General features: G+C 42.8%; 1 protein-coding gene across 17 annotated transcripts in view; it reads left to right on the top strand.

The window, feature by feature from the left end:
- Window positions 1–55: 55 nt before the first annotated feature.
- Window positions 56–12,188, top strand: part of LOC106517623 (CLIP-associating protein 1-B) — a 27,904-nt gene continuing 15,771 nt past the window's right edge. For 11 of the 17 annotated variants that reach the window (XM_014008568.1, XM_014008574.1, XM_014008570.1 and 8 more), the window contains exons 1-20: window positions 56–325; window positions 675–975; window positions 2,361–2,439; window positions 3,057–3,160; window positions 3,356–3,447; window positions 3,734–3,809; window positions 4,000–4,097; window positions 4,256–4,326; window positions 7,748–7,888; window positions 7,956–8,032; window positions 8,101–8,193; window positions 8,269–8,414; window positions 8,623–8,758; window positions 8,987–9,057; window positions 9,439–9,498; window positions 10,016–10,093; window positions 10,191–10,358; window positions 10,450–10,496; window positions 11,624–11,818; window positions 12,152–12,178. In XM_014008568.1, coding sequence (XP_013864022.1) covers window positions 760–975; window positions 2,361–2,439; window positions 3,057–3,160; window positions 3,356–3,447; window positions 3,734–3,809; window positions 4,000–4,097; window positions 4,256–4,326; window positions 7,748–7,888; window positions 7,956–8,032; window positions 8,101–8,193; window positions 8,269–8,414; window positions 8,623–8,758; window positions 8,987–9,057; window positions 9,439–9,498; window positions 10,016–10,093; window positions 10,191–10,358; window positions 10,450–10,496; window positions 11,624–11,818; window positions 12,152–12,178 — 1,975 coding nt within the window. In that variant the 5' untranslated portion in view covers window positions 56–325; window positions 675–759. Of the gene's footprint in view, window positions 353–674; window positions 976–2,360; window positions 2,440–3,056; window positions 3,161–3,355; window positions 3,448–3,733; window positions 3,810–3,999; window positions 4,098–4,255; window positions 4,327–5,734; window positions 5,888–7,747; window positions 7,889–7,955; window positions 8,033–8,100; window positions 8,194–8,268; window positions 8,415–8,622; window positions 8,759–8,986; window positions 9,058–9,438; window positions 9,499–10,015; window positions 10,094–10,190; window positions 10,359–10,449; window positions 10,497–11,623; window positions 11,819–12,151; window positions 12,179–12,188 lie in introns of those variants that run through there. The other 6 variants (XM_014008578.1, XM_014008576.1, XM_014008577.1 and 3 more) reach the window with 3 other exon arrangements.

The raw sequence follows: 12,188 nt of genomic DNA, 5'->3' as shown, positions 1-12,188 counted from the left end.
CGTCTGTAATAAAACGTTGCTGACAGAACCAGCAGAACTACAATTCTGCGGCAGATGTCGTCGTTCTGCAGCTCTAGACTCCAGAATAAAACACTTTTAAAAGCTTTTTAAATAAACAATAGTTTTTTATTAATAAGGAACGACCCAAAGCCGCTCAGATCAGAGAACAAATCGTTAAAAATAAACTGAGTTAAGTTCTGCAGGTGAACCCGCAGCAACCATTGGACCAGACCGGCTCTAAATGTAAAGTAACGGGACTTCGTGGCCGGAGGCAGCATCGCCTCTTTGGACTTCTCTTCCCGTCCGGACCGGGTCGGTCCATCCGGTGAGTGGCTGAGTGTGCGGTTAGCAGGTTAGTGACAGGTTAGTTGTCCCTCGGGATTTGGTTGGTGTCGTTAGAAGAACCGCTGGAGGTCAGGAAGCTAACTTAGCTTTAATGCTAGCTGCTAGCCTCAGTGTTTCAGGTGGAGGTTGTTAGCTGCTCAGTTAGCATCGAAAGCTAACAGCCCTGTCTGTGTTTACCAGCATTTTTACCTGTTTGTCAGCGGTTAGTTGGGATTAAACTGAGGATAATAATCATTGAGAGAGATTAGGATTAAATTACAGTACAGTCATTATTAATGAGGGTTTATTCAAGTGTAATAATGTGAAACTTTGCTGTTTTCTGTGTGAAGGAGAATGAAGATCTGCAGCCTCCTCCTGTAGGACTTCACTGCATCTGCCTCTGAACCGGCTCCTGACAGGACCTCCTGAGCAGCCATGGAGGAGCAGCAGGAGGACGAGAAGGTCAGCATGGACTATCTGCTGGACCTGGTTCTGCAGAAGGACCTGGGCAGGAGGCTCCAGGTGGGCCAGGAGGTCACAGAGCTGATCCTGAGCCAGGACAAGTGTCCTGGGCTGGAGCAGGACCAGAGCATGCTGGACAGGATGGTGGACACGCTGGCCAGCTCCTGGGTCAACTCCAGCAACTTCAAGGTGAGGTCAAGAACCTCAGCAGGAGGTCTCAGCGTGGTTCTGTTGATCCAGACCTGTCTCTGTGTGTGCTCAGTGTCCCTGCTGGGTTCTGGCTCAGGTCTGTGTGGTCAGATGTTCCTGGACTGCTCCAAGATCAGCTGCAGATGAACCTGCAGGGTCTAATGATGCGTTTACTGACCTGATCTGGGTCGGTTCTGTGACGCGTTTAAGGTCTCATTCTGTTTGGATTGCTTTACTTATTGATGATTTATTCATGTTTTCATCCACAATAAGACTGAAGGCTCAGTTTCCTCTCCTCAGTCGGTCCGACTGGTTCTGGGTTGGTTCTGATCCGTTTGATAGTAAAGAGGACGAGTGTCCCAGGTGAGCAAGGCGACAGCTCGGAGCTGGATTGACCCGGTTTCCTTCTCTCTGTGACACATTTACAGAGGAAACCAGCTGCTCGGACCCATCAGAACTCGGTCCAGAGACGTGTCGGTCCAGACAGCTTCGTTCCCATAAAGTTTATTTACTTCCTCGGACAACAAACAAACAAACAAACAAGTATTGATCCATCAGATGGATCCCGTCCATAAATCAGCTCTTCGTCTGGTTTCAGGGCAGACTTCTGGACCAGGATCCCTCTGATGGTTCTTTTTGGGTTTGAGCCGACCTGGCTGATGCTTCTTTTTTAACAGGATGATTAAAGAATGATTAAAGCCTTTTTTTAAATCTCAGTTTGTTTCATGTCTAAAGACATAAAAATCAGATTTTATTTTAGTTTATTACAGTCATTAAAAAGGAAAAATGTTTTAAATATTAATAAGTTGCTGGATTTCAGATGTGTCAGAGGAATCTGGTTTAAACTTTATCTGAAGGTAAATTTAATGCGGATTGATTTTGAAGCATCAGGCTTGATTTACTGTAGTTAAATCAGAGCAGGATGTAGTTCCGTTGCTCGACCGGCAGATGGCTCCACCTGTTTGTTTCTTTTTTACTCGTGAGTTCATTTTCTCTTGTTTTTGAGAAATTTGTTCCAAAAATTGCACCTTTCCTGAGCGAAATCGCCCAAGTGATGCGAATGTGTTGATTCGGTGTCAGCAGGGAAACTCTCACTAGACGTTCATTGAGCCTCCCGAACCACCCCGAGACAAGGAAAGTTAACGCGCACCCGAACCGCGGAGCGCATAATAAAATCCGCCCCCCCGTCTGAGTCATGGTTCTGTTCCTGGTTTGGTGTTTCACCTCACATAGATTAGGGTTAAACTTTCATTTTCGCATTTTTGTGCTTTAAAACGGCTTGTTTGTTTGTTTTTTGTTATTTTTGGAGCGTTTTTCCTTGCTCTGAGCAGATTACCCACAATGCTTTGCGGCTCCCGTTGTAAATGCGTGTGTTTGTGTCTCAGGTGGTTCTGGTCGGGATGGACATCCTGTCGGCTCTGGTCAGCAGACTGCAGGACAGGTTCAGGACTCAGGTGGGGACAGGTGAGTCCTTCATTCAGGTGGGAACTATTTTAACAGACTCAGTTTAAAAAAAAACGGACATAAAATGAAAATCACAAATTAAGAAAAAAAACCTTTCAAARCATTTGATAATTACAGGAAATAAATAAATAAACAAATAAATAAGTTTAATTATATAGTTGTTATAATTTATGATGAAAAAATCTAGATAACACATTTTTATTTATGTTTTTATTAAACTGAAAAACCAGCTTCTTCACCTTTCTTGATAAAAAATAAAATAAAAATAGTTTTAAGAAAATAACGCTAAATTAAAATGATTTAGTTTAAAATCTGACTTGAGTGAAGAAACAAAACAAAATTAATTTATAATAAAAATATATCCTGCATTTACATAACCTGACCCTTTTTTATGTGTGTAGATGAAAGTTCATGAGGTGTACCTGAACGCACCACGAGGCTGGTTTTGATGCACAAAGATTTTAATTTCTTTATTAAAACATTGAATTAATTTTGTTAAAAGTTTTTTGTTTATTTTAATATAAATAGAAGCCTGTTTCCCCAGCAGAGTGCAGGAGAATAATAACAATATAAACTTTATTTATGAATCAGCTGTTTGTATTTCTGTGTCGGATCAGTTCTACCCAGTCTCATCGATCGACTGGGAGACTCCAAGGACCAGGTCCGAGACCAGGACCAGTCTCTGCTGCTGAAGATCATGGATGAGGCAGCCAATCCCCAGGTACAGGACTGGACCACAGACTGTTAGACTGGACTAGAAACTGTAGGACTGGATCACTTACGAGTGTGTTTACAGCTTGTTTGTTGACAGTTTTTGTTTGACAGCTTGTTTTTTGTTTGTTTGTTTGTTTGTTTGTTGACAATTAGTTAATTAGTTTGCTGACAAATTGTTTACAGTTTATTTGTTTGTTGACAGTTTGTCTGGGAGAGGATGATGGGAGGATTCAAACACAAGAACAACAGGACCAGAGAAGGACTGTGTCTCTGTCTCGTGTCCACTCTGAACCTGTGAGCGTCTCCACCTCATCCAGAACTAATTCTGCTTTTATTTTACATCAGAAACATCTTTTTTATTTTTACAACAAAACATCTGAAAAATAAAGTTTATCTCAAAAAACTAACTTTAGGTTTAAGCAGCTCCTGGAAAATGACCTGGAAAGTTTTCTATAGAATAATTCTAGAAAGTTTGTCAACAACTATGTTAGTTGTTTTTCTTCAGACGTCTGCATCTGAAAACAGGAGGTTTCAAGTCCTGCAGTTCACAACAAAACTGTTGGTTTGTTTGTTGTTTCAGGTTCGGCTCTCAGAGTCTGACTCTCAGTAAAATTGTCCCTCACCTGTGCAACCTGCTGGGAGACCCAACAGCTCAGGTGACCTCGGACGACCCTCTGAACTTAAATTGATCTATTTTACAATCTTATTTGATTTTTATTTAATTTATAAACACGTTTTGAGCTTGTTTCCTCCTATAATTAGTGTGGTTCTGATCCTGTCTCCTGTCCCTCTTGGTGTCTCTGTGCTTCTGATCCTGTCCCTCTTGGTGTCTCTGTGGTTCTGAAGGTGCGGGATGCAGCCATGAGCTGCCTGGTGGACATTTACCGGCACGTGGGGGAGCGGGTCAGGATGGACCTGGGGAAGAAGGGTCTGCCTCAGTCACGGTGCGTTCAAGTGCTCCTCTTCCTGTTTATGTTTCCTGTCTCCAGCGTGTCCTGAGGCTGCTCAGACCCTGATTGTTGGGTCGGGTACTGGCCCCCGGGTGGCCTCAGAGTTCTGTGGACCACTGAAGCAGGTCTGACTCTGTGCTTCTTGTCTTCAGGCTCAACATGATCTTCAGTAAATTCGATGAGGTCCAGAGGTCGGGGAACATGGTTCTGTCACCTTTGTCAGGTAGGATCCTTGATCCCATTCTTTGACTCCAAATTGATCTGGTCTCTGAACTGATTCTGGGGGAAACCATCAAGATCCACAAACCAACCCCCAAACCCCCAATACTCTTGTAGTCCATCAGGAAGTGAGCTGACATTTGAACTTCTTCTGGTTCTGATTCCACAAACAGTTTGAAGGGTTGCTTACCTCACGAGACCAGTTCGTTATCTTCAGAGACGGGTCCTGGTCTACAGTTTTGGGCCCTGGTGGTTTCAGCTCGGACTGATAGTTGATCAGGATTCAGGCATTTAAACAGTAAAACTTTGTTTCCCAAATATTGTTTTGACCACAAAGACTGTTTTGTTTTGGTTCCGAACAGCCATCAGCTCTGATCTAACCAGCCAATCAGGAAGCAGGAAGACAAACTGAACTGAACAGAGAAACAGGAAATAAATTGAAGGAGGTTTTTAGATTTCAGGGCTTTTATTTTGTAGGAGTGGTGTCAGCAGTTGTCCTCAGAGTCACATGATGAGACAGAGACAGGACCTGTCCTCGCAGGTCAATCAAAGAGCTGCTGATGTCTGGTCAGAGTTCACACGACTGTTTACTTCCACTGTTTTAGCTGGTCCTACATCAAAATGTTGCCCTCATTCAGGAGATGGATGCTAAAATAACATTCTCTAAAAAAGACAGGCATCTTCTCAGATCCCCAGATCTCTTTTAAATCTGCTTCAGCTACTGACTGTCTTCTTATGCTATTGCTAGCCTTTAGCTTCTATCTTCCTCCTTGTAGCATTTAGCTACAGTTTTGCTAATTGTAGCATGTTTTGTTGAGTTTATTTACTCCAAGCTTGAACTTAACCATCTGATTAGCTCATTTTAGCTCTTGTTCTGCTTCTTTTATTGTTTAAAACTACTTCCTGCATCAAGATTTTATTTTTAATAATCCAACAGAACCACGTCAGACAGGAACATTTCATCAGACCTGAGGTTCATGGTCCTCCTGGCTCAAAGGTCCTGACCCAAATATTCAAACAGAAACACCAACTTTAATGTAGAAATTAGTACTTCATTCAAAATTTTATTATAAAAGGGACCAGCTTTAAAATAAACATGAGTCAATTTCTGATTTATTTTTCTACCGTGGCTCAATTTGTCCCAAGAGCCTTCAGTTTGACACCAGAATATTATTAGTTTAAAGAGTTTAATTATATTTCTTAACAATAATTTAGACCTTCAGTCCTCCTCTCCTCAGTCCTCACTCTGACTGTCCATCATCTTTGGCTCCTCCCACCAGCCCTGTCTCCTCTGTCTGCTCACTGACTCCTCCCTCTCTTCTGATTGGCTCCTCCCATCCATCCTCTTCCTCCTCTATCCTGAGTCTCTGCTGAAGGGAGACAGAGGACGAAGGAGGAGGATCACTCGAAGCACATGCTGCTGACAGGAGGAGGGGGAGGACCTGAAGGGGACTGAGTGGACCTGAGGGGGACTGAGGAGGTCTTTGGAGGACCATCAGACCTCCTGGTTGTAGACTGGTTTGTCAACATGCTGAGGAAACTGGTCTGCAGACGGATCTGCTCCTGTAAGCTGCTGCTCTTCCTCTGTTTCCTGCTGGACAGTTTCCTGTCCTGGGTTGTTGTGGGGACATAGTTCAGGACGTGATGCAGGAACCAGAACCATGTCTCAGTTTGAGCAGTCTGTCTTAGAATAATTCTCTGAATCCACTGATAAACTTTAGCTGTTTCAGCTGATGATGCTCCTGTCTGCTGCCAGTGTGCATGTGTGGGTCTGTGTGAGTCTGCGTGGGTCTGTGGGGGCCTGTGTGAGTCTGTGTGGGTCTGTGGGGGTCTGTGTGTGCATGTGTGAGTCTGTCTGGTCCTGTTTGGACTATGAATAATGAAAAAGAGTGTGGTGCTGTCTGAGCAGATTATCAGACTCCTGTGGTTTATTTCTCTAGATTTTTGTTCTTAAACTGAGAAATAAAAATCTGTTTATTTATTTTAAATTATTTACTAACAAACATTTATCAGGTAATATTTCACCAACAGTCAACATTTCTGTTGTATTTTTTTCAAGACCTGTTTAAAAACAGAAAAACAGTTTAATAAAGGTTCTGTTGTGTTAACTGAACCTCCAGCACAAACTGGATCAGTTCTCACACAGAACACAGAACTTGTTCTGTTCGGATCAGCTCCTCATTCTGCAGGAATGTCAGTTATCTCCAGAAAACACCTCAGTCCAGTCCGCCTGCTGGGACTCACTGAGTCATGTGACCTCAGGACTCTGTGTTTGGTCATGTGATGTCAGGACCAGTGGTGGGCACCAGTCCGCTAAAGCTCAAATCCGCTAATTGCAGACTTAAATATTTCGTTTGCGCTTTAGTGGTCTTACTGATTTTTATAATTCATAAGCAGATTTTCGCTTTCTAAATTTAAAATGCCGTACCTCTAGTAACTAATTATCTACCAGTCATCATTATCTTGAACAGCAGAAGGTATGGCTGTCAATGAATCACAACACAGATGATCTGTCCAACAGCACCCCTCCCAGATAAACACACTTATTGGAAACGTATACATCCTTGCTGACAGTTGCATTTGACCACGGTTCTCATTTCCCACAATGCTTTGTGTCTGCTTACGTAGCAGGAAGGCAATGTTAAGAACTCCCTTTCCCAGCAAAAACAGTAAACGTTTGTAATCCACTATAAAATTTTGTATGTATTGATTTATTTTACTTTACAATTGGAGCTCCTTTTTAAAAAAAGTTTAAACGCTGGAGCTCAATACTTGATGTAATTGGTTGAAGCAATCAGCCAACTGGGTTAGACAGACATCTAGTGGTCAACTGGAGCAACTACATGGAAAACTTTAAAATCCATGCTCTTATTTTGAAGTTTGCAGATAGTTTCCTGTACTCCGTGCTTTCGTTTCCCGTCACAAATCAAATCCGTCATGTATCCAGAATGCATCGCTTCAGTTTTCCAATAAACAGTTTTCCAATTACTTTATTGATGCTTCTTTAATGAAAAATCTACAACAAACAAAAGAAAAAGACAAAGAAGCAGCCGAACTAGCAATCCTCAACAACTTTTTAATTTTTACACCAGGAGCCAAAGGTCTGTTTCAGGAAATCATATCCCCAGCAATCGGCAGTTGTAGTATTGAGCTGTACAAGGGTTCACACACTGCTAGTTGGCAGTATTGTGCTTACATTATACAAGAATCATTGCCAGCTGGTAAGTGTCAAATTGAACTTGCACTTCAAAATTAGCTTACGCTAGTTTTTCTATGGCATAAACACTTTTGAAGTTGCGGACCTAAATGTATCATAAGCGCTTTAGAAACTGTGGAGCTAATTTTTGAATTAGCGCTGCCCACCACTGGTCAGGACTCTGTGTTTGGTCATGTGACCACTTCCTGCTTTGTCTTTTCCCCTGCAGATAAAACCTTTGAGGATGATGAGTCTGTGGACGGCGGGCGCTCCTCCTCCTCTTCCAAAGCACTGTCTTTGCCGGGGAAGAAGATAGCGAACACGGGTTCCTTCAGACGACCTTCCTCCTCCTCCAGCAGCAAGTCAGCAGGTCAGAACCAGAACCAACCAGTCCTATTTAAAGCTGTGTCCAGCTCTCTAACACATTCGTCCTACAGGGAGAGACGGTTCGGCTGCAGGAGCTGTGGATGAAGAGGATTTCCTTCTAGCCTTTGAGGACGTCCCCACAGTCCAGGTAGGAAGTGAGTGTGTTGGATCAGAACCTTACAGCCTCATGATTCTCACCTGAAGCTCCTCTGTCAGATCTACTCCAGCCGGGAGGTGGAGGAGACCATGACAAAGGTCCGAGACATCTTGACCGATGATAAGGGAGACTGGGAGCTCAGAGTGTCCTCGGTAAGTCTTCCTGACCTCCTCTCTGTCTCTGCAGCTTCTGTTCTGGTCACTGACCTCTGCTTCCTGTCTCCTCAGCTGAAGAAGGTGCGCTCGCTGCTCCTCGCCGGAGCTGCAGACTTCGATGAGTTCCTGCAGCAGCTGCGGCTCACGGAGGCGGCGTTCAAGCTGTCGGCCAAAGACCTGCGCTCCCAGGTGGTGAAGGAGGCCTGCGTCACTCTGGGGTGAGGAGATCAGCTACAGGAACCAGGCGGTCCGGATCATTTTAGATAAAAGTCAGAACTTTTTTGTTCTTTAGAGTGTAAATATGCAATAATACCACAGGTCACCTTTGAATCAAGTRGTTTTATCAACCTGTATTTGTCCTTGTTGCACCAGTTTGTAACACTGACAGATTGATTTCTTACTTCTTCTCTGTTTCGTCCTCTGCAGACACCTGTCCTCTGTGCTCGGCAGACGCTTTGATCACATGGCAGAGGTCGTCATGCCGACCCTCCTGAACCTGGTCCCTAACAGTGCCAAAGTCATGGCCATGTCCGGCGTGGCCGCCATCCGCCTCATCCTCCGAGTACGTTCGCTTCTGGTTCTGATGCCATCAAAGATGAGCCATTACACGGACAGATGATCGATAACCAAGTTTTAAAGTTGATGAAAATCTAAAATAACTTCTCAAACATTCATAATCCCAGTTTGATCGCTTGGTGGATATAAGCGGAGCTGTAGTTTGAAGTCAAGAGCCACAGATTAAATAAACTGTATAATAATAATAATGAAATCAATTATTTATTTATTTCAGCACACACACCATCCCCGTCTCATCCCCATCATCACCAGCAACTGTACCTCCAAATCTGTGGCTGTCAGAAGGTAGGACATGGATTTAATTTACTTAGTTTTAGTGGATTTAAATGTATTTTTATGTATTTAGTTTAATTTTTTTCTTTTTATTTGATTATACCGTATTTTTTAACTTCCCTTAAAGTTTTTTTTATGTTTGAAAGTTTTCATTTTAAGTACTAACTTTTTATGTTTTTATTCATTTCTCCATTTAATTAAATAAATGATTCATTTTTTAAATTCAGTTTGGATGTCAGAGTACTTTACAATTTATATAAAGTACATTAGTGTTTTAAATAGATTTTTTCTGGTTATTCCTGTCATATCTCTTCTTTATTTATTTATGAATTTATTCATGAACATTACTATAAATGTATATTATTTAACGTTAAAGATTATTTTTACTTTCAGACGGTGCTTTGAGTTTTTGGACCTGGTTCTGCAGGACTGGCAGACCATCAGTTTGGGAAGGTGAGAATTATTGTTTGTCAGAACCCTCACAACCTGAATGTTTTCTCTGATAATTTACCGTACGATGACAACTTGAACGTTTTCTCCGTTTACAACCTGGTAACAGCCAGAAGCTCCTTCTGGTTCTGCCTGAGGGAACCCGACACCGGGTCCACCTCAGCAGTTTCCATGGCAAAACTGGTGAATCTCTGTCTGTCTCCAAAAGCTTTTTGTGTTTCTGTTGGGCTGCTGGGAGGAAACCCGAGCCAACCCCAGTCCTCCTTCTTCGTACCAGGGGAGTTCTCTGGTTCTGATCGATCCCTCACCAAAACACAGAGCATTAATCAAAGCACCGATGGACCTCGGGTCAGGTTTATTTTATCAGATTAGTTAATGTTCCTCTGCAGCTGCAGATTCTTCTGGACAATAGAAGAATCTAAAAATACAACCAGAACTGACGTCTGAACAGTCGGTACCACTCAGGTGCAGAACTGGACCATACCAGGTTTTAAAGGGATCTTCCTCCTTTTGTTTGCAGACATGTAGCTGTTCTACTGGAGTCCATAAAGAAAGGGATCCACGACGCTGATGCAGAGGCCCGCTCTGTGGCCAGGAAGTGAGTTGGACCTCTGAAACCCGGCACCAGATTTCTGGTTTTTATCGTTTTGAACCCGAACAACCTGACCAGTGCTTCCTGTTGTTGCCATTTGCAGGTGTTACTGGGGTTTCCACGCCCACTTCAACCGGGAGGCGGAGCTTCTGTACCAGGGTCTAGAATCGTCCTATCAGAAGGCTCTACAGGCTCACCTGGGGGGCGGAGACAGCGTGATGTCACTGCCGGCATCGGATCGCTCCTCCTCCTCATCTCAGGAGAGTCTGAAGTGAGTCGGCTGCTCCCTGATTGGATATTTTACTGACGAGATTTGTTGAAGTTTTTGTAAAAAAAATCCTCCTGTTTATTTTCTCCTCCAGTCGTCCGTTTTCTGTGAAAAGTTCAGCAGGAAGCAGCAAAGCCAGATGTAAGTTAATGCTACATTTTTACAAATAAATTATTGTTTGTTTGCAGATAGTTATGTTTGAATAAAAAACAGATTTTATCTAAAGTTAGATTTGACAGATTCTTTTGTTCTTGATGGTTTCAGAAACTGTTTTTGGGTTTGTTCAAAGTAATTTAAATGTTTTAAATAAAAAGTAATATAATTTTTTCTATGCTACCATGGTAATAACTAGAGGTGGGCGATACTGGGAATTTTGGTATCGATCCGATACCAAGTAAATACAGCGCCAGTATCGCGATATCGATATCGATACCTTTTAAGCTTCATAATTTGAAAAGATCCAAAAGATCTAGGATAGAATTTCGCCAAACCTTGTACGTGACAACAAAATACTTTATTATAACAATCAACATTTTTGYTTGCCAAMAATAGAGCAGTAACAAAACAGTTTCCTTTAACATTAGGAAAATAAATATGTTAGACAAAAATAAAATAAAAATTCTTCCCTCACCACTAGACATCTTTCCTAGTTCTTCCTTTTTTTCTTTTATTAAATAAAATTGTTCTAAGGAAAACAAAAAATAAGCCATTTTCTTCTTTTCAATACAATTCTGTTTTATGTAAATAAACAAACTAAAAAATATCACTCAACACAACTTAAAACAAAATGTCCTGAGGTAGAGGGCTCGGTGAGAACGCTGAGTGGGTGGGCCAGCCAGCCTACCTGCTTAGCTTAGCTGTTTGGCTAGCACTGCTGAGCCACATGATGGTGCAACAACAAAAGACACGTGTGTGTGACACAGTGCAGCACTACAGACAGAGAGTAGACTGAAAAATGTGCGTGTGCAGCAGTCAGTGTGAGCGGGAAAGAACAAAGCTTGAGTATTGAACTTTTTACACGAGTATTGTTCAATATCAATACCAGCGTTGGTATCGATATTATCGATATTTAGTATCGATCCGCCCACCTCTAGTAATAACTGATGAATCTCTTGTTTTCAAACAGGTAAGTTAGAGGACATAGTTTAAAAAGACGAGCAGAGGTTCACCTGTGTCAGATTATTGCTCCTCAACAGAAGCTCAGGTGTTTCAGCTGTAGTCACATGGGTTCTGGAGCTTGTTGAAAAACTCACCTGTTGTCTCTTCAGCCAAAGCAGGCCACGCCTCCCGGACGACCACCGCCAGCACCGCCTCCTCCCCGGGTTTGCTGCAGCGTTCTCGCAGCGACGTGGACGTGAACGCCGCGTCCTCCGCTAGCACTCGCACCAGGATGCCGGCCGTCTCCTCGGCCGTGCCGTTCAGCGCGGCCTCGGCTCTTCCTCCCGGATCCTACGCCTCGCTCGGTAYGAACAGAACCGGGCCAAACTGAGCTCTGTCCTGAAACGTCCCAAAAAAAAAAACTGGTTGAGGTTTACTTCGAGTCAGGATCCTAGTCCAGAACAGATCCAGTCCTGATTTATTCAGACCCTAAACTCAGTACTCATCTGATAAACACAAACATTAACTTTATTTCTGTTAAAGAAGATTCAGATGGTGGGTTTTAAAAGCTGGAGAAGTTTTTTATTTTAGTTGTTTCTTGTAAAATTCGACCCGTCACCTGAAGAACTTTGTCTAAATCAGACCTAAACCTAAAGCTTGACTTCCTGTTGTCTCCTCTGGCTCCGCCCACCTGTCAGACGCCCTGTGGTGTGTTAATGCAGACGGTAAGACGTG

The sequence above is a fragment of the Austrofundulus limnaeus genome, unplaced genomic scaffold (genome assembly GCF_001266775.1).
Source record: "Austrofundulus limnaeus strain Quisiro unplaced genomic scaffold, Austrofundulus_limnaeus-1.0 Scaffold51, whole genome shotgun sequence".
Lineage (NCBI taxonomy): Eukaryota > Metazoa > Chordata > Actinopteri > Cyprinodontiformes > Rivulidae > Austrofundulus > Austrofundulus limnaeus.
Note: the sequence above shows the minus strand (reverse complement) of the source record. Positions and strands in the feature narration are given on the sequence as shown.